This window comes from Mustelus asterias, chromosome 18, assembly GCF_964213995.1.
Source record: "Mustelus asterias chromosome 18, sMusAst1.hap1.1, whole genome shotgun sequence".
Taxonomy (NCBI): Eukaryota; Metazoa; Chordata; class Chondrichthyes; order Carcharhiniformes; family Triakidae; genus Mustelus; species Mustelus asterias.
In genome coordinates, this window is record NC_135818.1 from 83,566,356 (window position 1) to 83,591,469 (window position 25,114).

The 25,114-nt window shown below is 41.0% G+C and overlaps 1 protein-coding gene across 5 annotated transcripts in view; it reads right to left on the bottom strand.

Annotated features, from left to right (window-relative positions):
* ston2 (stonin 2) overlaps window positions 1–25,114 on the bottom strand; it is a 115,819-nt gene that overhangs the window by 75,564 nt on the left and 15,141 nt on the right. For 2 of the 5 annotated variants that reach the window (XM_078234387.1, XM_078234388.1), the window contains exons 2-3: window positions 9,155–9,405; window positions 8,261–8,488 (exon numbers count right to left, since the gene is read on the bottom strand). In XM_078234387.1, coding sequence (XP_078090513.1) covers window positions 8,261–8,488; window positions 9,155–9,245 — 319 coding nt within the window. In that variant the 5' untranslated portion in view covers window positions 9,246–9,405. Of the gene's footprint in view, window positions 1–1,901; window positions 1,981–8,260; window positions 8,489–9,154; window positions 9,406–17,349; window positions 17,649–25,114 lie in introns of those variants that run through there. The other 3 variants (XM_078234389.1, XM_078234390.1, XM_078234391.1) reach the window with 3 other exon arrangements.

Here is a 25,114-nt window from a genome sequence, read left to right on the forward strand (position 1 = left end):
AATATCTTCCAGGGAACATAATTACTTTCTATTCCCCCAGTTATTTTCAGCATTAGGAACAGTATAATAAATGCACTTTATTCTTTTGTTTGTGCTAGAAACTACTTTTTTTGTTCAAGTTTATACCTTGCAACTTTGTTCTGCAGCCACATGCAGTGCCCAGTCTTTCAGTACCGTGAATCTCTGCATTTTCACTCAAAAAATCTAGATGCCAACCTCAGCCGATTGTAATCCAGACTAAAATATCATCACAACCTATTCTAACTGTGATGACCCAGGGTCCTACCTAATAGAACGGAGAAAATTGATTCAATGCTTGGAAGGACGGTGGCATGGTGGTTAGCACTGCTGCCTCACAACACTAGGGACCCAGGTTCAATTCCAGCCTTGGGTCACTGTCTGTGCAGAGTCTGCACATTCTCCCCGTGTCTGTGTGGGTTTCCTCCGGGTGCTCTGGTTTCCTCCTACAGTCCGAAAGACGTGCTGGTTAGGTGCATTGGCCATGCTGAGCTCTCCCTCAGTGTGCCTAAACATGCACTGGAGTGTGGAGACAAGAGCATTTCCACAGTAACTTCATTGCAGTGTTAATGTAAGGCTACTTGTGACACTAATAAATAAACTTAAAAACTGAATTGGGGTTGATCCTGCAAGTTGGCCATGTGAAGACAATTGTGGGGATGGACAATGAGGACCATAGCCAGAAATATGAAACATACGTATATGGATCAACCACAAATTGAACACCCTTCCTGATGTTACCAAAGAAGATTAAGCAGTGTGCACTGGCCATTCTACACTATTGCCAAAGTTGACTTCGGCCCTGGGGGTCGACATCTTAATCAAAACTCTGGCCTAAAATACAGGTCAAGTTGTTTGCCCATGCGAGATTGCCCCTTGGTGTCCAGGAATGTGCAGGTTGGGTGGATTGACCATGGTGAATGCATGGGGTTGTGGGGCTGTGGGGATAGGGTGGAGCAGAGGGCCTGGATGGGATGTTCTTACGGAAAGTCAGTGCAGACCTGATGGGCCGAAAGGCCTCTTTCTGCACTGTAGGGATTCTATGATTCTAAAATTGCTACAGCCTCCATCTAGATAAGGCTACTAGTCCTAGCAGGCTGCTCCTCTCCCTGGTGCAAAGCCCGGAATAGCTTAAAGGTTCTGTAAATGCATTCAGAATCTAACAGTTGCTCCACTATTCTGCTAACAGTTCTTTGCCATTAAAAAAGCATGCTGAATAGCTGCTGTTATCATTCCAAAGGAAATCTGACTAACACAGACAAGCAGGATTTTTTGGTCGACTCATCATATTCATATTGTTGGACCATTGGCTGCAGCCCTATGTTCCTCAAAGCATGCTGGGTAAACTTCTCTACTACAAGAAACAATTTTAAATGTTTCTTTGTGATTACTTTCTAACCTCCAGTGAAGTGGCCCTGCTGTTCTTCAATGATGCAAGGAGCATGTGATCTGTGAAAGAATGCCAGTTATGCAATTATGGTAAATCCAGTTAATGAGCAGCGAAGCCTGGTCAGTGGTCTGAACATGTCCATCTAATACCAAGTCTACACAGGCACTCTCAAAAGGATTAGTAAAGCATGAGATTATTATAAATGGTAAGGAAAGGATTACTGACAGCTGCTTCATATTGTTCACGTGAACGGAGACAAATGATGACTTTTCCATGTGGCTTAACTCTACCGTGCTGAGTCATGAAATTCTCAACCACTGACCAACCCATCAGCACTGCTCATCAGCCTTTAACTGAAACCATCTCATTCTCACCCTTAAAAAACTGAAATAACAAACATTTCACCAAGAGTATATACCCATTGCTCAAATATACTCTTCTATTTTCTGTTGGTTATTTTTGAAACCAGAACTAAAAGACAGCGTCAACTGACCTTGGGTTATATCGATCACCAGCATTTCTAAATGCACAATTATTGGTTCACTAGCATATTTTCAGTAGTGTTGTATGTGCTGAAAAACATGGGAGTTTTGATGTTAGTTAAATAGAGAGGCTGTATTGATCAGAGATGGAGACAGTAGAAACTGGATTACCTCTTTCCTTTATGACAGACAAGTGCCGAAATTGCCAACATTGAAATGTTATCAATTTTGCATTGCCAATTCACACATAAAAGTGGTACTAAAATATTATGACAGGGATTGCGAGTGAGGAGAACAGGAATTCGGTGACACGTGTAAGGTTTTTAATTATATAATTACAAGGCTACATAAAAAAAGCTATAAAGAAAGGTAAGATAGATTATGAGAGTAAACTAGCTCAGAATATAAAAACAGATAGCAAAAGTTTCTACAAATATATAAAATGATAAAGAGTGGCAAAAATAAACATTGGTCCTTTAGAGGACGAGAAGGGGAATGTAATAACTGGAAATGAGAAAATGGCTGAGGCATCGAACAGGTATTTGTGTCGGTCTTCACAGTGGAAGACACAAATAACATGCCAAAAATTGATGACAGGAAGGCTATGGCAGGTGAGAACTTAGAAACTATTATCACAAAAGAGGTAGTGTTGGGCAAGTTAATGGGGCTAAAGGTAGACAAGTCTCCTGGTCCTGATGGAATGCATCCCAGGGTACTAAAAGAGATGGCGGGAGAAATAGCAAATGCACTAGTGGTACTTTACCAAAATTCACTGGAACCTGGGGTGGTTCCCGCAGATTGGAAAACTGCAAATGTGACACCACTGTTTCAAAAAGGAGGTAGACAAAAGGCAGGTAACCATAGGCCAGTTAGCTTAACTTCTGTAGTAGGGAAAATGCTTGAATCTATCATCAAGGAAGAAATAGCGAGACATCTGGATATAAATTGTCCCATTGGTAAGACGCAGCATGGGTTCATAAAGGGCAAGTCATGTTTGACTAATTTGGTGGAATTCTTTGAGAACATTACATGTGCAGTGGACAATGGGGAATCTGTGGATGTGGTGTATCTGGATTTCCAGAAGGCATTTGACAAGGTGCCGCACCAAAGACTGCTACATAAGATAAAGGTGCACAGTGTTACGGGCAATGTATTAGCATGGATAGAGGATTGGTTAACTAACAGAAAGCAAAGAGTGGGGGTAAATGGGTGTTTTTCTGGTTGGCGATCAGTGACTAGTGGTGTGCCTCACGTATCAGTGTTGGGACCGCAATTGTTTACGATTTACATAGATGATTTGGAGTTGGGACCAAGTGTAGTGTGTCAAAATTCGCAGATGACACTAAGATGGGTGGAAGAGCAAAGTGTGCAGAGGATGCTGAAAGTCTGCAAAGGGATATAGATAATCTAAGAGAGTGGGTGAGGGTCTGGTAGATGGAGTACAATGTTGGTAAGTGTGAGGTCATCCATTTTGGTAGGAATAACAGCAAAATGGACTATTATTTAAATGGTAAAAAATTGCAGCATGCTGCTGTGCAGAGGGACCTGGGTGTCCTTGTGCGGGAATCTCAAGGAGTTGGCTTGCAGGTTTGCAGGTAATTAAGGTGGCAAATGGAATTTTGTCCTTCATTTCTAGAGGGATGGAGTTTAAAAACAGCGAAATTATGTTGCAGCTGCATAAGGTGCTGGTGAGGCCACACCTGGAGTACTGTGTACAGTTTTGGTCTCCTTACTTGAGAAAGGATATACTGGCACTGGAGGGGGTGCAGAGGAGATTCACTAGGTTGATTCCGGAGTTGAGAGGGTTGGCTTATGAGGAGAGACTGAGTAGACTGGGGCTATACTCATTGGAATTCAGAAGAATGAGGGGAGATCTTATAGAAACATATAAGATTATGAAGGGAATAGATAAGATAGAAGCAGGGAAGTTGTTTCCACCGGCAGGTGAAACTAGAACTAGGGGGCATAGCCTCAAAATAAGGGGAAGCAGATTTAGGACTGAGTTGAGGAGGAACTTCTTCACTCAAAGGGTTGTGAATCTGTGGAATTCCCTGCCCAGTGAAGCAGTTGAGGCTACCTCATTGAATGTTTTTAAGGCAAGGATAAATTTTTGAACAGTGAAGGAATTAAGGGTTATGGTGAGCGGGTGGGTAAGTGGAGCTGAGTCCACAAAAAGATCAGCCATGATCTTATTGAATGGTGGAGCAGGCTTGAGGGGCCAGATGGCCTACTCCTGCTCCTAGTTCTTATGTTCTTATAATCATATAGGCCAGCAAGATGTGAATAAGTAGTAAATTATGAATTCAAGTAGAAATGGCTTGTGTCATCTTAATGTCAACTGTTGAATGACCTTTGAAATTTGATTTGTCTCTATCTGGAATTTTTGATGCTTAAACTGAATCCTGAAATTTCTGGCACCTCCTGAGATGCTGTGATTGTTGTTTTGAAAATGTATATTCTGCTGACTGTCTGATGTTAAATAAACCATATTGCAGTAGAAATAACTTACTATATATTTCTAATATATAATACACATTATTTAAACTAAAAGTCATACCACTGTATTATCCATAAGGCAAATTTGTCATTAAGATCCAATACTGCAATATTGCTACCTATATATGACAAAATATATAAACTATTTTAACAAAAAAGATTACTTTTGTTCAAGATACATTTGCTTTTCCTTTCTCTCTATTTCATGCTTTTGTACATTGTTTTACATTAACCTACATCTATTATTCAGTCACTTAGAGGGAAGCAAGTCTATGAGAGTGACCCATCCACTCATAGGAAATATTAACCGTATTGTTTAGCAGTCATATCATAATTCATTTTAGTTTTGCATCACTATTTTAATTGAATTCCTCATAAATGGTACATTCATCTTTTAGTATATTGGTGTTTGCTTACAAAACACTAGATAATTAAGCCAAATGGAATGAGCTGTCAGAGGAGATCGTAGAGGCGAGTACAATTACAACATTTAAAATACATTTGGACAGGTGGGAAAGGTTTAAAGGGATATGGGCCAAATGTGGGACTAGTTCAGTTTAGGAAACCTGGTTGGCATGGACCAGTTGGGCCGAAGGGTCTGTTTGCTTGCTGTATATCTCTATGACTCGAAGTGATAGCTCCACAGTAACAGTGCCATTTCCATGCCAATTTGTTCCATTTTCACACTTATTTACAAAATTTCAAACAAATTCTCAAAATGATGTCCAGGTCAGGGAACAACTGACCTTGGAACTATCTCCTGAAGTCAAAACCACCCTCCTAAAGAAAAAGAATAAGATTTCCATTGAAATTCGACTGTACATTTTTGCAAGAGACAAATTAAAATGTCCAATTCAGACCTATTCAAGCTAAAACAAAGTCCAAGGGTACTTTTTGAGATCACTGCTGTTCATGAAAAACACTATGTAAATATAAGTTTTTCTTTTTATGTATCTTGTGTGTAGGGAAATGATATACATGACATGTTGAATTGTGGGAATTTTACTGTACAGGAGTTCTTAATTATTGTCATGGATACGTTCAAAGGTCACTCACCAACATAGCTGCTTCTAAAAGATTTAGCAGTTTATATTCAATGGTGTTTTGGTACTATAATTACATGATAGGTTAAGCCAGAGATGTACCAGTAGTGGAATCTGAACTGAATGAGTGTATCCTTCAACTATGCTGCTTTGCATCTTCACTCCTTCCTTGGTGAACAGCGAGTAGTAATGGAAGAATTCACACATTGATTTAACACTCTCAGATAAAATGTGACTGCTCCTTTCATGGCCATTGCCATCTTTATAACATCAACAAGAGTGGCTAGTTCGAACAGCAGCAGAGCTTTATGCACTCCCACAGCCCATATTCTAACGAGGAACCTCCCACACCTATCAAACATGAATATCCCACTGGATATCAGCCCAGCATTCAAAACTGTCATCTCTTCTCATTGGGTCATCTAATTTTGCACCCATCTGACTCAGATGCAATAAAACTACCATGAAGTCAAAGGGCTTGCCCTATATATACACAAATGAGACTGAGAAAACATTTGATGAGATGAGACTATATCTGACTTAGTGGAGGGTTTTCAAACTTTTCCAGCCCTGGAACTCTTTTGACCTCCCAAGATACTGAAGGAACCCCTGAGAAACATTCTTATTATATTGAAGGGCCAAACCACAAAAAAAATTGTTTTCACGCAACAACTACAAACCTATTTTTCGGAAGTCATTGCTATTTCTTATGTGTATATGTATACTATTATTAAAAAATTTTATCACATAAGGTGTCTTTGACCTGATCTGGCATATATGCAACTCCAGACCCACAGCAATTGCTTGGGGTGGAGAGGGAGGGGTAACGTGGTTTTCTTAATTGCCCTCTTTAAAGGCCTAACAAGCCACTTGGTTGGATCCAACCCCTACAAAGTCGTTAAGTAATGGAACCATACAGACTGCCCAGTCTGACTTAGTCATCGGAAATTACAATGGTAAACTCAGAACTGTCGGCCTGGCAAAATCCTCCTTACTAACAGAATTGGGTGAGTTGTTCCACAGCCTAGCCAAGCAACAGTATAATTATAAAAATGGAATCATACCTTACGGATGATGTTCCAGCCACCATCATCCCTGGGAATTTCCTGTCTCACTAGCAAGATAGACTAAGCAGAGGTGGCAGCACAGTGAGATACGGACAGGAATGAGTCCCCAACATCAACTCTGGAATGCATGAAGTCTCATAGCATCAGAACTAATGTGGCCAAGGAAATCACATACTACAGCACCACCCCGCTCTCTCCCCTCCTTCCCTCCTCAGCTGACCAGTCAGTACTCCTCCATGTTGAGCACCACTTGGTGTTCAACACATGAAGAGAAATGACTTGGCTCCTCAGGAGACCAGGACACCCTCCCAGGATCACCTTCAGAAAGGGGTGGGTGTGTGGGGGGGGGGGGACCAACTCTTGGAGTTAGGACCTGACAGCAGTGTCACACACGTGTAATGAAGTTACACGAGTAGGTCAACAACAGTGAATGCATCTTCTCATGACATCTCCTACCCACCACACCACCGACCTCTCTTACTGCTTAATGCACTGCATCCCCATCATTAATCTGACATTGAAGTCACACCTACCACTTAGATATTCCACAGACCTACCAATGCTGTCAGCCTCACATCAACCTCTTACAACATCCATATATCTCAAAGCTATTCACCTGTGGCAGGCACATCACCCAAACAGTGCCGCACAACAAACTTACATTGTGCCCTCTCTCCTGCAGGACAAGGAGGCACACAATAGGAAATAGAACCGAGTCAATGGGAGGGACAAGGAAATCTGCATCTCCTGAGCCCTACAGAGCAGATGGTTGTCTGCATCATGGTGCTGATTGCACATGGCCCTTAGCATTTCACATCACTGACAACATCGGGATCTTCCCACCTTATGCCCTTTCTCACCACCCAGCACAACTTCACCTTTCTATCTGGCACAATGGATAAGCTGCTTCCCATCAGGATCCCCTCCTTCACTCCCGCTTTTCAGAGGTTGCCTCTCTTGCAAACTCACAACACCTCCAAAAACACTTGAGTGTTGTTTGACTCTGGTAACAGAAAGAAAGTCAAACATTTTAGCTTTCTTGCAGTCAGGGTGCCTGGCCATTTAAATAAAGCTACTGCAGGGCCCATCTTGCAGTCTCACTCTTTTTAGAACAGGAGACATGCCAGCATTGAGCCTACACATCCTGGACATACCCTCTTCCACCTTCTTCCGTTGGGAAAAAGATACAAAAGTCTGAGATCATTTACCAACCAACTCAAGAACAGCTTCTTCCCTGCTGCCATCAGACTTTTGAATGGACCTTCCATATATTAAGCTGATCTTTCTCTTTACACGAGCTGACTATTCTGCACCCTCTCCTTTCTGTCTCCCCTATGTTTTCTGTGAACGGTATGTATAGCACGCAGGAAATAATACTTTTCACTGTATCCCAATACACATGACAATAATAAATCAAATCAAATCATTGTCAGGACCTGCATTGTCCAAGTTTGGAATCCTGGAATCACATCAGATAATCGAGTTGCATGGTGTCAGGGTAGCACCACTTCAACATGTTCAGATGCCCACATCATTGAGAATACCACACAGCAGCATAGGTCCCAGGAAGAGCAGGTATGTTTTCACTGTACAACTAACATCTGTGCTACACATTTGAGTTGTGTGTCCTAAGAATTTAAGAAATTTGAAACAAATGCTAAAGGAAAGAAATCCATAAACATGGTCGCTGACAGCATTCCTTTGGGTACTGAATAACAATTCACAAAATTACTTTCGGGCTACACTCATATTCTAATCACTAACCTGTAGACGGAGGGTGGAGTGGTGAAAGATTAGGCCATGGTTGGTCATCAAACCGAATCCATCCACTGGGCACGGATGCTGTTTGTGTCAGACACACTGGGCTTTGTTCCTTTATAACCAAAGGACTACCTTGAATGGATGAAGAGGATTGCTGAACTGCATGGTTCAGGTAATTATCATCTCCAAGTGATGTGATTGAGGCTGGTGAATAGTTACTGTGGTCTCCAACTGTTGATCATAAAATTATTTTCACATTATCAAATAGTTTTTGCTAATTCCATGGACATCAGGCAAGAAACAAAATTTTGATTTAAAAGCAATTGATCTCTACAGGACTAGTTCATAGAACTTGTATTACAAACTTAATTATTTTGTCTCAATCAATTTAAACAGAGACCGAGACAAGAAGCAGGAAAAGAAAAGAACACAAACATTGAAAGGACTGTTCCAACACCAACTAGTAATTATCTTTACTTTTCTAAAAGAAAATTAGTACAATCCTACTGCTCCCAACAAAAATAATATAGATTTTTTGATGATCTTCTGTACAAACTATACATCAGTTTTTTTTTGTTTAGAACTATCAGTTTCAGTAAGCTACATTCTTTAGCACTATGAAAGGAACAATCGATGCATTTTGCACATCAATAATACTTTGCTAAACTGTGATACATAACTCTCATTTTTCGATATATTAGAAGAGTGGAATTCTGGTCAGTGCTTGAAGCAAAAGTACAGCTTTCTAAGGAAAATACTTATTAAAACAGGACATTTGAAACATAGGTTGCCACAGTGCCTACTGCAGTGCTGCTGCTATAATTGAAAATTAGACAATTTCTTTATTCAGATTCCGATGCATGAAATATTAATTTCCCATAAAAGAGAGAGCTTTACCTGCATCTCTTGTATACGCTGTGCATTGTACATCATCATTAAAGGAGACCCACTCTGATCTGTGGGTAGCGATCACATTAGCAGATAACATTGCGTATCAAGTATGTACAAGTTGTTCAATGTGATACTGCAATAATTTGGTGATAGGGTAGCAACGTTGAAGGTTAACTTTCACCCAAAGCAACTTCATCAACTTTCTTGGGATTTTCTTGATTAGGGAACCAATCATGGTGCAAATCCACAAAATTTTACTGTGAAAGATATAAAGCATTTAATCAAAAGATCAGTTAGGAGAACAGCATCAAATCATGCAGTATTATCAGTAAATAACTAACAACTTACGTAACAAATATGCAGCATCATAAAAACACCATGCAGTGCACTTCAAACTTCACTTTCAATTGCAAACTTGGCTTCCCCTTTTACTTAGGTTGCCATATAACTGTTCAATGTCAAATCTGAAATTTTGTATCTACACGCTTACCAGTGTATCCTTGTAGTTTGAGCTCACAGTTTAGGATGTGAAATGTTTATCGTCAGAAAAAGCCAGAAAGACACGTTTTGTATATAATGTTGCCCTGCAATAGAATCATAATATTCCTAGCCATTGATGTCACAAAGGAGGAGTGCTGGCAACTGCCCATTTTTCCTAATCACACAGTCACTTGAACAAAACGGTGCTGGCATCACTGTAGGATTGGTTCAAACATTCGCTGTGCATCTAGATTGCCCCTTACTAAACAGATGTAAAAGAATAAAACAATGGGTTGGAAAGAGGATTGGGACATACCAGTAAATGCAGATTAACACTCTTCAGAACATTACAAATAAAGGAGGTTTGAAAGTTCCTATGAATAGCTCCTCTCACAAGGTACAGCAAGAGTTGTCCATTAGCCGTAAAACAATATGTATATATCAAGACAGATTCGTCTAATCAAGGAGCTTTTTAAAAAATCTTCCCATTGCAATAGAATAACAAGAACTCTAAAGATTCTTGAATGGTTTCCATTTGTATTAGGGCTAGTAGTTAGACATGCTTCCCAACTTCCTACAAAATTCAACAATTTGTATTTTAATAAAATTTCGGGAAGTTCTTCACAGAATCAACAAAAGTAACCAGACATTGAGCCACTATGGTGACCAAAGGTAAGATTAAAGAAGTAGATTTTAAAGAGACCTTTAAAAGGGACAGGAGTAACATACTGGAAGAGTTTAGGGCAAACGTCCAAGCCATACAATTAAGGTAGCCAAAATTTTGCAACCAAAGATGAAGCAGTGAGAGAGGAGAAAACCAAAGGAGCAGAGAGTAGTAGTAGTATGTGCTGGTGCTGTAATTGAAAGAAGTCGCAGAGCTAAGGAAGGATGAGGCCATAAATAGAGAACCAGAAATTTGGATTGATGGACAGAAGTCAAAACATACACACGCACACACATCTGTGTCTGCTGAGCACAATGAAGCTACAATCAGCAAAAGCAAGTCATTTGATAAAAACTAGGCACAAGCAGCTCACAAATATAGTAATACAATTTAATGTTGATGTGACACATGTAATCATTCCAGCTGCATATTAACTAAGTTCATTGAAAAAAAATAAACTAGGATTGATGTATCTGGAACTTAACCTCTTGTCTCAACACCTAATTGAAGTATTTTCTGATTCCTATTCTACGTGAGGAAGGATGCCACAGCTGAGGCTACTCCGATTCTACACTTGAGAGGCAATTTTAAAGAGTATTGTAGCGATTCAGATTTTCAGTGGTGTTGCCTCTAGAGAGTCTGTAAAATCAGCTGCTGAAGCCAATATTTAAATAATCCACATTGACCAAAGTTTCCCTTGATGCATTAGGTAGGTAAGTCAAAGAAATGGCAGAGACTATGAGGGAGACAGGGACAGAAAAAGTGAGAGAGAAACACAGGGAGAGTGAAACTTAGAAACTGTTATATATTTAAGTGGTTGTGTGACTGCTTTAAGAGCTGATCGCATGGTAGGATGGTGATATCATTAGGGTACTTCAGACTTTGCTTTTAGATTCGGTTTGTACTCTGTGCAGTGCAGAGAACATCTCTTTTAATTAATCTGTTATTGTTAGTTTGAATTTACTTGTGCAAACCACATTTTTTCTTTCTGTTTAAAACCCACATCGCTAACATAGTTGGGACATTAGAAAAATAACATTGTCATGAGTGGGTAGAGTAAAACTGTGGGTACTCGCACTTCAAATATTAGAAGGCTGGGGAGGATCAACAAGATTAAAGATTGACGTACCAGTGCAGGAAAAAACCAAGAAAAAAGTTCTCTGTGTGGTTTTGAAAGTGTTTTTTTACCCCAACCGTATCATACGCACCTATCATCCATCAACATTAGCTGCAAGATTCGTACAATCCTTGAAATATTCTTTTAAAGCTTCAAAAGAGCAAGGTTCATTATCACTTCATGTGAATAACTTTTTGGCATCTTATAGAAATGCTACTCATGCGACTACCCAAAGTTCACCTGCATTACTACTCTTAAAGAGAAAGTTGAGAACTATGTTTGATTTATTATTACCTCCAGAAACTTCAGAGATAGTGAAGCGTCAACAACAATCTCAAGTTGCTAGATGAGAAGTGAGGGCAAAACAACACTTATTTCAACAAGGAGATAGAGTGTTGGCTTGTAATTAAGGCACGAGTGAGAAATGGGTACCAGCCAGTTTTAGCAAAAACAGCTCCAATTTCTTACACATCTCAAACTGAAGATGAACTAGTTTGGCGATGACATGCTGACCAATTGTCATCTCAAACTGATTTCTCAGAATCATCTCCAGAAGTACCAACGTCTTTAGTTCTTAGTGTTGTAAATACTACTGTGGAAGACTTAGTTGAATTAGAGTTGCCTGATGATTGTGTCTTCGCTACTATACCACATGATAATGATGCAGAATTACAGAAGAGTCTATGAAGTTCGAAGTCATACTTCGAGGGTCAAGGACAGCCAAATTCCAGAATGTCATATACAACCCAGGAATAGACGTTCCCATGATCAACTTTCTTATTGACTGTGTATAATAATTATTGATGCATAGTACTGTGTCTAGAGTATTATTGATCCTATGTATAACATTGTAGTAATTTGTCATGAGCACAGAAGTAAAGGGGGAGGGAAATGTTACACATTTAAGTAGTTGCACAACTGCTTTAAGAGCTGATCATATGATTTAACCGTAAAGACATCAGGACATTTCAGAGGCTCCTGCTTTTAGTTTCAGATTGCACTCTGTGCAGTGCAGAGAACATCTCTTTCAATGAATCTGTTGTTAGTTTGCATCTACATGTGCAAACCACATCTGTTCATTTAAAACCCACAATCCCTAACATAGTTAGGAACATGAACACGCGCACACACGAACACGCGCACACACGAACACGCGCACACACGAACACGCGCACACACGAACACGCGCACACACGAACACGCGCACACACGAACACGCGCACACACGAACACGCGCACACACGAACACGCGCACACACATGAACACGCACACACACGAACACGCACACACACGAACACGCACACACAGTGACCGTAGGTGTGCTACAGTTGGCCTTAGGGACCTCTTGCTTGGGCTGAGGATGATTTATCCAATGTAGCCACACTTCTTTACTGGTTAGTGATTTCTGATGGATGACAATGAGACAAAAAAAAACTCGCAGCTGCAGCATCCTTCCCACAGTGTTCTGCTCATTGTATAGACTCATATATAAAAAATGAAGACAAGGCTGAGTGTCCAGAGTATCTAGTATCCATGGAGCAATATCCCACCAACAGTCAATAGTCCTCGGAGGGAATTTAAAAGAAAAAGATTGGCAAAGGAATAAATTCTCATTTTAAACAACTGTGACCCAATTTAGCATCACTTGCTTCCAGCCAGATTTAGTGCCCGACAAATCTGTTAATAACATTCTTCTGTCACAGAGGAGTGAAATGTTAGCAGTTTTTAAGCTTGGTCCCCTAAAATGCCTGTCTGTGACCCCTAAAATATAAAAAGAATGAAGTGATTATGCTGCCAAATTAAACAAAACACAGATCACAACTGGACAATATCAATAGTGACAGACACAACATATGATCATTGTATTCAATGGGATTTAACAAGCCTTGCACAGCAGCAGCTGAGGCCACTTCTGAACAATACAGCACACAATAATACACTGCATGTGAGCAGCAGAAAAAGCAACAAAAATATTCAGGTTTTCTTACTAATGGATAAACAAGTCTATTTAGACTCTACACTAAACATCCTCATGAAACAACAAAGACATCTCGTGACACTTCTGTGACTGTATTGCACAAGTCCAATGAACACCGAGAAATCAGTATCGAACTACTTCAGAATAAAATAACTTTGACAAAAAATTCCCCTACACACTGAAGATTATGTTAAACAGTTCCAACAGTGATTAAAGGCTAATTGTAACTGTGACTACACTTCATAGGACTTCATCAATTGGAAGAATTTCTGGGACATCCTGAGGTTGTGAAATACGCTATAGAAATGCAGGTCTTTCACTTTAGTCTAATTCAGTGGTTTGAAGATATTTCATGATTCAAGTCACTGGACCTCCACACTGATTTAGGTTACAATTTCTATCAAGCTCCAAACGTACTCTTGATTTCTCACAATAAAACATTACTTTTGTTACCAAAAAATGTTCCTGGGAGGCCACAACTTAAATTTTGTTTCATTTCATTTGAGCTAGCTGTTTCAGAAATTGCTGATCGCTTTTTTGACTGAATCTGCCTCGCATGTTCATTGATGGAATGACCAAAATGCTACCAAACATATAACAAAAAAGGTAAATAAAGCTTTCCAGGAACTTTTAATTTTACGGCAGATCTCTCTTCCCTCATACCATCCTTCAGTCTTCTCAAGGTGCTGACTCATTGTGGTACAATTCCACAGAGACCAGCAGCTCTTCAATATCTTAACTAGGCAGACAAGAACATCCACAACTATTCACGCATGGGAGATACTACATACAAATCCAATCCTATTCTCACATAACATCCACACAACCGCATTTTCCACCACTGAATGAGAATCAAGAGTGAATACCCTGGCAGACTTTCCTTCCTCAAGTTTTCAAGAGCACAAATGTAGACCTTCTTACCCTAGCTAACATAAATCACATTAATGCTCAAAACTGGGACCATCCACATCTGAATAGCATAATAATGCAACTATCCACTCAATCATCAAAAGATAAAAATAAGGAGTGCTGGAAAAACGCAGCAGCTCTAGCAGCATCTGTGGAGCAAGAAACAAAGTTAACATTTCAATCCAACATGACTTTTCATTGGAACTCCAAATAATTAATGGAGTTCCTCTTAATTGCTTCTTTTGTAAAAATCAATCCATAACCTTTGGTCTAAATAATACAATTTTTCACATACCTGTGTAAAGGTCAACTCTAGTTTTTCGGGGATTAAACCACCATGATGTCATTGTTCATTACTTGTGGCTCATTTATTTAAAAGTACACACAGGGGTCTTTAAATTTTCCCTCCGTCAATTCCAACAACCTCCCAGCCAGTTGACAAAACTAATTTGTACCATATGATGATTATTTGTACGCATCACAATGCCATCAAGAAAGAATAACTCAATTCAAACTGGAGAAAAAGTGGCAGAATAGGACACCCACAAAATTTTATTATCGCCCAAACAGCCATTTGACTTGGTGTTTTCAGAGAAGTGAAGAAAGTTGGTATTTATATCAGGAATGAGCAGGCTGTCTTATGAGGAAAGGTTGGACAGCTTAGACTTGTAATCATTGGAATTTAGAAGAGTAAGAGGAGACTCGATTTAAACCTTTTAAGATCTTGAGGGGTCTTGACAGAGTAAATATGAAGGGGACAATTTCTCTTGTGGGTCAAGATAGAACTAGGGCTGACAGTTTAAAAATAAGGGGTCGCTCATTTAAGACAGAGATGAGAAATGTTTTCTCTGAGGGTCATGTGTCTTTGGAACTCTCTTCCTCAAAAGGCAGTGGAAGCAGAGTCTTCAATGTTTTTAAGGCAGAACTAGATAGATTCTTGATTAACAAAGGGGTGAAAGGTCATCTGGGATAGGCAGGAATGAGGTTGAGGTTACAACCATGAACTACTTGAATGGTATTGCAGGCTCCAGGAGACAAGTGGACGACTGCTCCTAACTCTCATATTTATTTGTAGGTTAGCATTTCAAAATTCAGGACCAGTGCCAGGTGGTGCACACGATTCATGAAAAAACATGATTTAGTACACAGCATCTTTGACCTGAACTTGATGATATAATCATCAAATTCCAACGTTTTGTTGTCCAACATCAAGCTAAGAATGTGAATCTGTTGGCCTGCATTCAAAAATGTGCATGAAACACCAATGAACTTCAATATGCCAGCAAACAAAGCCTGTTACCAAGATAGGCAAAAAAAAAGTCTTTTTAAAGATGACTAATCACAAGAAGATGCAGTTTACAGTTCCATCTTGTGTGGTGGATGATGCAAAATTAAAGCTGATGGTGATATTCAAATGGAAAACTTGCCCCAAAGAGAAAGTTCAGAAAGGCTTTTTTATCCATGTTCATGAGGAAGGGTGGATGGGTAATGGCAGTTGCAAGAAATGGATCAAAGAAATTTGGATTTTGAGATGAGGAGAACCACACAAAAACATTCATATCTGGGACATGTTCAAATCCCATCTTGATGATCACAGTCAGTGATATGAAAAGCTCAAAACTGATGTGGCAGCTATTCACAGCCATCTTATAACTTTTGTTCAACCCTTGGATGTGTTACTAAATTTCTCAAGGACAGTATCCAAAAGATGTGGAAGAATTGGATGTTGGAAAGCAAAAAGAAATCATTAAAGGTAAAAATATGCACCCTCACTTGTAGCAGTTGAAGAAGGGAAAGGGTTAATGTTTTTTTTGTACTCAATGTATTTTGTACCTAAAGGGTTAATGGATTTTGTACCTAGAATGTATCACAAACATAATCCTTTATTATGGCTAATCTCCTCAGGTTTATACTGCTCCTGGCATCAATATAAGTTATTTGTTCATGGTTTCATTCTTTAACTTTTATTCTTATAAAGACATGCAGTTAGAGTCTTACCTGTTTCTGCAGGCTTGTGTGTTAAATGTAAACAGAAGAAGCAGCTACAGATGGTAGAATGCGATACGGCCATTTGACAGGAAGACTCCCCACTGGGACAGCTGCAATTGCGCCAGTAACTTCAAAGGAAAAGCTGCGGAAGAGCAGGAAACCCAAGACTGCTTCGTGACCTGAGAATGCCAGATACACTCTGGTTTATGGTCAGAGGCTGCCAGATGCATCGTGCTTCATGATCAAGGACTGTTAAATGAACTTTGATTCATGACCAGACCAGTGTTTGTGTTGTGACTGGTGCTGGGAGCCATAATGTATAAATGTCCACTCTTCTTGTGTTCAGTGAGAAGTCTGGTGAATCGCTGTTAAGATTGCCAGATCTCTCCCAAAAGCCTTTGAGAATAAAGCTCACTGTACTTTGACTTACTAACTATCTCAGGAGGTATTATTTACCTACAACAGCAGTCAATAGGTCGTATAAATGTGGAATGAACTCGGTGCCAATATTGTCGACAAATCATTGCCATTGAGTACGTATCATGTCTCCCTTCCCGCTCTGCCAAAATACATTACCTCTCATTTGTTCCATCTTCCATTGATCTGCCCATTCTGCTAACCTATTTCAGTTAATTGATATCATCCTCACCGTTTGCCACTCCTGCAACTTTGGGATCTGCAAAGTTTGAAAGTTTACTCTATTCGGATATCCTTTTAATTCTTTTTGAACCTAACTTGATTCTAATGCACCCTATTTCCTTTCTCATCATTTCTATTTCCCTATTGTTAAATTTCATTGTTAAGAAATGGACTGTTGTTTGTTATTTAGTACGGTCTCAGGTGCCCCACCTTGTTATGAAATTTTTAATACTTCTATGAAACTTTTTAATACCCTGAACTTTGAGCTACCTCAGATGCAGTATTCTTAACAGCACAGAAAATATTGAATTGCCTATTAGTTAAATTAAGCAATGTTCAGAGTAGAGTGTAAATGTATTGTACAAGATACAGCATTATCAGATAAACTGAATTTTTGAGTAAAGTCAGAACAAGCATAGCATACCACAGGCAAAAGAAGATAAAACTTCTACAAAACAAGAGATACGATGAAGATTCTTTCTTCAAATGGGACAATGTATCATTGTGATGATAGGATCAGATTTGGCTGCTGTGCTTCCAATCAGTTTCTCCACATTTGGATTGTAATGTCAGATGGAGTTAAAGAGCTGTCTGATGAAAGGTCATTGACCGGAAACATTAACTGAGTTTCTTTCGGCATCATGCTGTCTGACCCACTGCATATTTCCAGCATTTTCTGTTTCATTTCAGATTTGTATTTTCCTGGAACAGTCTGTCCACCATCTACAAAGCAAAAATCAGGACCATGAAGGAATACACACCACTTATCTAGATGAGTACAGCTCCATCACTCACTTAAATACACCTTTTAAGGCAGAGGTAGATAGATTTTTGACTAACGAGGGAATCAAAGGTGACCAGGGTAGGTGGGGATGTGGAGTTGAGCCCACTGTCGGATCAGCCATGTTCTTATAGAATGGTAGCTCAAAGTTGAGAAGCCGATTGGCAACTTCTGCTCCACGTTCATGCGTTCATAAACTCTACACCATCCTGAACAAAGCAGCCAGTTTGATTGGCACTCAATTCATCACTTTAAGCATTCATTCTTTCCGTCACTGATGGACAGTTGCAGCAGTGTGCACCACCTACCAGATGCACTGCAGTAACTTGCCAAGCCTTGTTAGACAGCACCTCCCAAACGCGTGATCACTACCATCTAGAAGGACAAGGGCATCAGACAGCTGGGATCACCGCCTTCTGCAGGTTCCCGTCCAAACCACACACCATCCTGACTTGGAACTATATCACTGTTCCTTCACTGTCATTGGGTCAAAGTCCTAGCACTCCCTTCCTAATTGTATTGTGTGTTCCTATACCACATGGACTGCTGCGATTCAAGATGACGGCTTACCACTAACTTCAAGGGCAATTAGGGGTGAGCAATAAATGCTGGCATTGCCAATGACACTCACATACCATGAATAATAAAAAAATGCATTGTGTGAAAAAAAGATTTTTGTTCATCCATTAAAACCATGTGGTTAGCATGGGATACTGGCATACAGAGCTCCAAAATCCTATACTCCCTGCTGAAAATCTGACAAAATCTGCAAAGCTACCTCAATACAATCCATCAGTTAGGTCAAGTTTTAATCATTAGGACTTGATAGGAAAAAGTTATTTTACAAACAAAATTAATGTATGTATGTGTGGGTGTGTATGTATGTATATAAAATATATATTTTTAGTACTTTTATACGAGAATACACCGCAAAAAGCACACTTTAGTGCCCACATTGCAACACACCCACCAGCGTTATCTTCCAAAAGAAAAAATTGTGACAAGTCCAAAACAGGAAACAGAAGTTTGTTGCCCTTAACTCCAGACCATTTGTTTAACAGTGGGTGGAATTTCCCAAAGGAATAATTGTTATTCTGGAGAACACTCTGAACAGAAATATTTACTTATTAGAAGGTATTTATGGTGCTAAACAGAAATGAAAAAAATCTTTATGAATAAGCCATCCCGAGGACAACAACTCACTTAAAGTAATTTGTTTGCATTAGCCATGGCCGGTTGGGTATCATTCAACCTCGTTTCCTTCCATTAGCCAAGTTTAGAGCTGCACGTCACTCAACCTCACTTTTTATTATTTCCGAACATGGGCGTCGCTGGCTAAGCCAGCATTTATTGCCAATCCCCATTATCTTTGAAAAAGTGGTGGTGAGCCACCCTCTTGAACCGCTGCAGCGCATCTTAGGGAAGGAGCTCCAGGATTCTGAACCAGAGACAGCGAAGGAACAGCGATATAGTTCCAAGTCAGGATGGTGGGTGGTTTGATGAGGGTCTGGCAGATAGTGATATTCCCATGCATCTGCTGTCCTTACTCTTCTAGGTGGTATAGGTCAAAGGTTTGGAAGATGTTGTCAAAGGAGCCTTGGTGAGTTGCTGCTATGCTTCTCGTAGTTGGTACACACTGCTGCCACTGTGCACTGTGAAGGGAGTGAATGTTTAAGGCAGTGGGTTGGGTGCTGGTCAAGTGATTTGCTTTATCTTCGATGGTGTGGAGTTTCTTGAGTGTTTTTGATGTTGCACTCATCCAAGCAAGTGGGAAGTATTCCATCACACATGTTTTGTATATTCTAGCCAGGCTTTGGGAAGTCAGGAAGGGAGTTACTTGTTGCTGGATTCCTAGCCTCTGACCTGCTCTTGTAGTCACAGTATTTATATGGTTGGTCCAATTCAGTTTCTACATAGAACATAGAACAGTACAGCACAGAACAGGCCCTTCGGCCCACGATGTTGTGCTGAGCTTTGTCTGAAACCCAGATCAAGCTATTTCCTCCCCATCATCCCAAAGTGTTCCATGTGCCTATCCAATAGCTTCTTAAATGTTCCTCAAGTTTCTGACTCCACTATTCCTGCAGGCAGTATATTCCACACCTCAACCACTCTGAGTAAAAAACCTACCTCGGACATCCTTCCTACATCTCCCACCATGAACCCTATAGTTATGCCCCCTAGTTACCGCTCCATTCACCCGTGGAAATAGTCTTTGAACATTCACTCTATCTATCCCCCTCATCATCTTATCAACCTCTATCAAGTCTCTGGGGCCTCAACTGTTTACCATTTACATAGATGATCTGGAGGAGGGGACTGAGTGTAGGGTATCAAAGTTTGCTGATGACACAAAGATGAGTGGGAAAGCGAATTGCGTGGAGGATGCGGAAAGTCTGCAGAGAGATTTGGATAGGCTGAGCGAGTGGGCGAGGATCTGGCAGATGGAATATAACGTTGGCAAATGTGAGGTTATCCACTTCGGAAGAAATAATAGTAAATTGGAATATTATTTAAATGGAGAAAAATTACATCATGCTACTGTGCAGAGGGACCTGGGGGTCCTTGTGCACGAATCGCAAAAACTCAGTCTGCAGGTGCAGCAGGTGATCAAGAAGGCGAATGGAATGTTGGCCTTTATCGCGAGGCGGATAGAATATAAAAGCAGGGAGGTCTTGCTGCAACTATACAAGGCACTGGTGAAGCCGCAACTGGAGTAGTGTGTGCAGTTTTGGTCCCCTTATTTGCGAAAGGATAGACTGGTCTTTTTGCGAAAGGATATACTGGCCTTGGAGGGAGTGCAGAGAAGGTTCACCAGGTTGATACCGGAGATGAGGGGTGTAGCTTATGAGGAGAGATTGAACAGATTGGGTCTGTATTCGTTGGAGTTTAGAAGGCTGAGGGGTGATCTTATAGAGACATATAAGATAATGAAGGGGCTGGATAGGGTAGAGGTAGAGAGATTCTTTCCACTTAGAAGGGAAACCAGAACTAGAGGGCACAGCCTCAAAATAAGTGGGGGCCGGTTCAGAACAGAGTTGAGGGGGAACTTCTTCTCTCAGAGGGTAGTGAATCTCTGGAATTCTTTGCCCATTGAAGTGGTGGAGGCTACCTCGTTGAATATGTTTAAATCACGGGTAGATAGATTTCTGATCGATAAGGAAATTAAGGGACATGGGGAGCAGGCAGGTAAGTGGAACTGATTCGCCTCAGATCAGCCATGATCTTGTTGAATGGCGGGGCAGGCCCGAGGGGCTAGATGGCCTACTCCTGCTCCTATTTCTTATGTTCTTATGTTCTCCTCTCAACCTCCTCCGCTCCAAAGAGAAAAGCCCAAGTTCCCTCAACCTTTCCTCATAAGACCTACCGTCCAAACCAGGCAGCATCCTGGTAAATCTCCTTTGCACTCTTTCCAGTGTCTCCACATCCTTCTTATAGTGAGGTGACCAGAACTGCACACAATATTCCAAATGTGGTCTCACCAAGGTCCTATACAGTTGCAGCATAACCCCACGGCTCTTAAACTCAAACCCCCTGTTAATGAACGCCAACACACTATAGGCCTTCTTCACGGCTCTATCCACTTGAGTGGCAACCTTCAGAGATCTATGGATATGAACCCCAAGATCTCTCTGTTCCTCCACATTCTTCAGAACCCTACCTTTGACCCTGTAATCCACATTCAAATTTGTCCTACCAAAATGAATCACCTTGCATTTATCAGGGTTAAACTCCATTTGCCATTTTTCAGCCCAGTTCTGCATCCTATCTATATCTCTTTGCAGCCTACAACAGCCCTCAACCTCATCCACTACTCCTCCAATTTTGGAGTCATCCGCAAATTTACTGATCCACCTTTCAGCCCCCTCCTCCAAGTCATTTATAAAAATTACAAACAGCAGAGGACCAAGCACTGATCCCTGTGGCACTCCACTGGTAATCGGTTTCCAGTCTGAAAATTTTCCATCCACCACCACCCTCTGTCTTCTGTTAGATAGCCAGTTACCTATCCAATCGGCCAAACTTCACTCTATCCCACACATCCTTACTTTCTTCATAAGCCGAACATGGGGGACTTTATCAAACGCCTTACTAAAATCCATGTATATGACATCAACTGCACTACCTTCATCAACACACTTAGTTACCTCCTCAAAAAATATCAAATTTGTGAGGCAAGACTTGCCCTTCACGAATCCGTGCTGACTATCCCGGATTAAGCTGCATCTTTCTAAATGGTCGTAAATCCTATCCCTAAGGACCTTTTCCATCAACTTACCAACCACCGAAGTAAGACTAACCGGCCTATAATTACCAGGGTCATTTCTATTCCCTTTCTTAAACAGAGGAACAACATTCACCACTCTCCAGTCCTCTGGCACCAGCCCCGTGGACAGTGAGGACCCAAAGATCAATGCCAAAGGCTCTGCTATCTCATCCCTTGCCTCCCAAAGAATCCTAGGGTATATTTCATCAGGCCCAGGGGACTTATCAACCTTCAGTTTATTCAAAGTTGCTAGTACATCTTCCCTCCGAACATCTATTTCCTCCAGCCTATCAGCCTGTGACACCCTCTCTTCCTCAAAAACATGGCCCCTCTCCTTGGTGAACACCGAAGAAAAGTATTCATTCATCACCTCTCCTGTCTCTTCTGACTCCATGCACAAATTCCCACTGCCATCCTTGACCGGCCCCAACCTCATTCTTTTATTCCTCACATAAGAGTAAAAAGCCTTGGGGTTTTCCTTGATCCGACTCGCCAAGGACTTCTCATGCCCCCTCCTAGCTCTCCTAAGCCCCTTTTTCAGCTCATTTCTTGCTAACTTGTAACCCTCCATCGAGCCAACTGTACCTTGTTTTCTCAACCTTACATATGCTTCCTTCTTCCTCTTGACAAGACATTCAACCTCTTTTGTGAACCATGGTTCCCTCACTCGGCCATTTCTTCCCTGCTTGACAGGGACATACCTATCAAGGACACGCAGTATTTGTTCCTTGAAAAAGTTCCACTTATCATTAGTGCGTTTCCCTGACAATTTCTGTTCCCATCCTATGCTTCCTAATTCCTGCCTAATCGCATCATAATTACCTCTCCCCCAATTGTAAACTATGCCCTGCCGTATGGCCCTATCCCTCTCCATTGCAATAATGAAAGACACCGAATTGTGGTCACTATCTCCAAAGTGCTCTCCCACAACCAAATCCAACACTTGGCCCGGTTCATTTCCAATTACCAAATCCAATGTGGCCCCACCTCTTGTCGGCTTATCCACATATTGTGTCAGGAAACCCTCTTGCACACACTACACAAAAACTGCCCCATCCGAACTATTCGACCTATAAAGGTTCCAATCAATATTCGGAAAGTTAAAGTCCCCCATGTCAACTACCCTGTGACCTCCACACCTATCCATAATCTGCTTAGCAATGATCAATGGTGACCTGCAGATTGTTAATAGTCGGGGATTCAGTGGTGATAACGCCATTGAATGTCAATGCAGGATTGGCTGGATATTTGCTTGTTGAAGATGGTCATTGCTTGTGTGGTGCAAATGTAACTTGCCAAGCCTGAAAATTGTCCAGGTCCTGCTGCATATGGGCACAGACTCTTCAGTATCTGAGGAGTTGCGAATGGTGCTGAACACGAGTGAACAGTTCCACTTCTGACCTTATGACGGAGGGAAAGACATTGATGAAGCAGCTAAAGATAGTTGGCCAAGGACATGACCCTGAGGAACTCTTCTAGTGGTGGCCTAGGACAAAGATGAATGAACTCCAACAACTACAATCATCTTCCATTGTACTAGGTATGACTCCAACCAGTGAAGAGTTTTTGCATCGAATCCCATGGACTCCAGGTTTGCTAGGGTTCCTTGGTACCATACTTAGTCAAATGCTGCCTTTATGTCAAAGACAGTTACTCTCACCTTGCCTCTTGGATTCAGCTCTTTCATCCATTAGAACCATAGAAAATTACAGCTCAGAAACAGGCCTTTTGGCCCTTCTTGTCTGTGCCAAACCATTTTTTGCCTAAGTCCCACTGACCTGCACTTGGACCATATCCCTCCACACCCCTCTCATCCATGAACCCGTCCAAGTTTTTCTTAAATGTTAAAAGCATTTACCACTTTATCTGGCAGCTCATTCCACACTCCCACCACTCTCTGCCTGAAGAAACCCCCCTAATATTCCCTTTAAACTTTTCTCCTTTCACCCTTAACCCACGCCCTCTGGTTTTTTTCTCCCCTAGCCTCAGTGGAAAAAGCCTGCTTGCATTCATTCTATCTATACCCATCAAAATCTTATACACCTCTATCAAATCTCCCCTCATTCTTCTACGCTCCAGGGAATAAAGTCCCAACCTATTCAATCTCTCTCTGTAACTCAGCTTCTCAAGTCCCGGCAACATCCTTGTGAACCTACCACGCACAAAGCCATGTTGACTCTCCATAATAAGTCCCTGTCTATCCAAATATTTGTAGATCCTGTAAGCGGACACAAATTTCTGTGATTCCTTAGATTAAATATTTCTTAGAATAAAATCAAATAAATGAAACAGGACAAAGCAGCACCCAGGCACAAAGTGTGAACAGACAAGCAGGTCTTTTAAAATGCAGAAACAAGGCAGACAAAGGGAGTCAGGAACTCACATTAGTATAACCTTCCATTTAATTAAATTGGCTCCAAGGATATCAGGAAGCCCTTCTCAAACACTTCAGAAGGCCTCCGAGACTTGGAAGACTTCCTGATATCCAATTAAACACCTATTGTATAAGAAACTCCGGAGATATCAAACAATTATCACCTCCCTAGACTGGGCAATCACCAGACTTAACACATCAACCACAGAATGGTCAGAGTCAAATACTGTAAACAAAATATTAACATTTGAATCATACAAAGTATCAAAGTTCCAGTATAACTGTAGCCCATTGTGGCAGGCCTTCAGAGTGCTTTCGGGACAGTGCTGTTTGTATGTCCTGATTGCACCTCTGTCGACGTTAATAAAGCTGTACCGCTGTTGAACCTGACTCTGAGTCCGAAGTGGTCGTGTTCGCCCACTTGCGCTAACAATCCTATCCCTTATCACACCTTCCAATAACTTGCCCACCACTGACGTCAAACTTACTGGCCTATAATTTCCCGGATTTCTTTTGGAACCTTTTTTAAACAACAGAACAACATGAGCCACCCTCCAATCATCCGGCACCTCCCCCGTGAATACTGACATTTTAAATATGTCTGCTAGGGCCCTTGCAAGTTCATCACTCGCTTCCCTCAAGGTCCGTGGGAATACCCTGTCCGGTCCTGGGGATTTATCCACTCTGATTTGCCTCAAGACAGCAAGCACCCCCTCCCCTTTAATCTGTAAAGGTTCCATGACCTCCCTACCTGTGTGCACTATTTC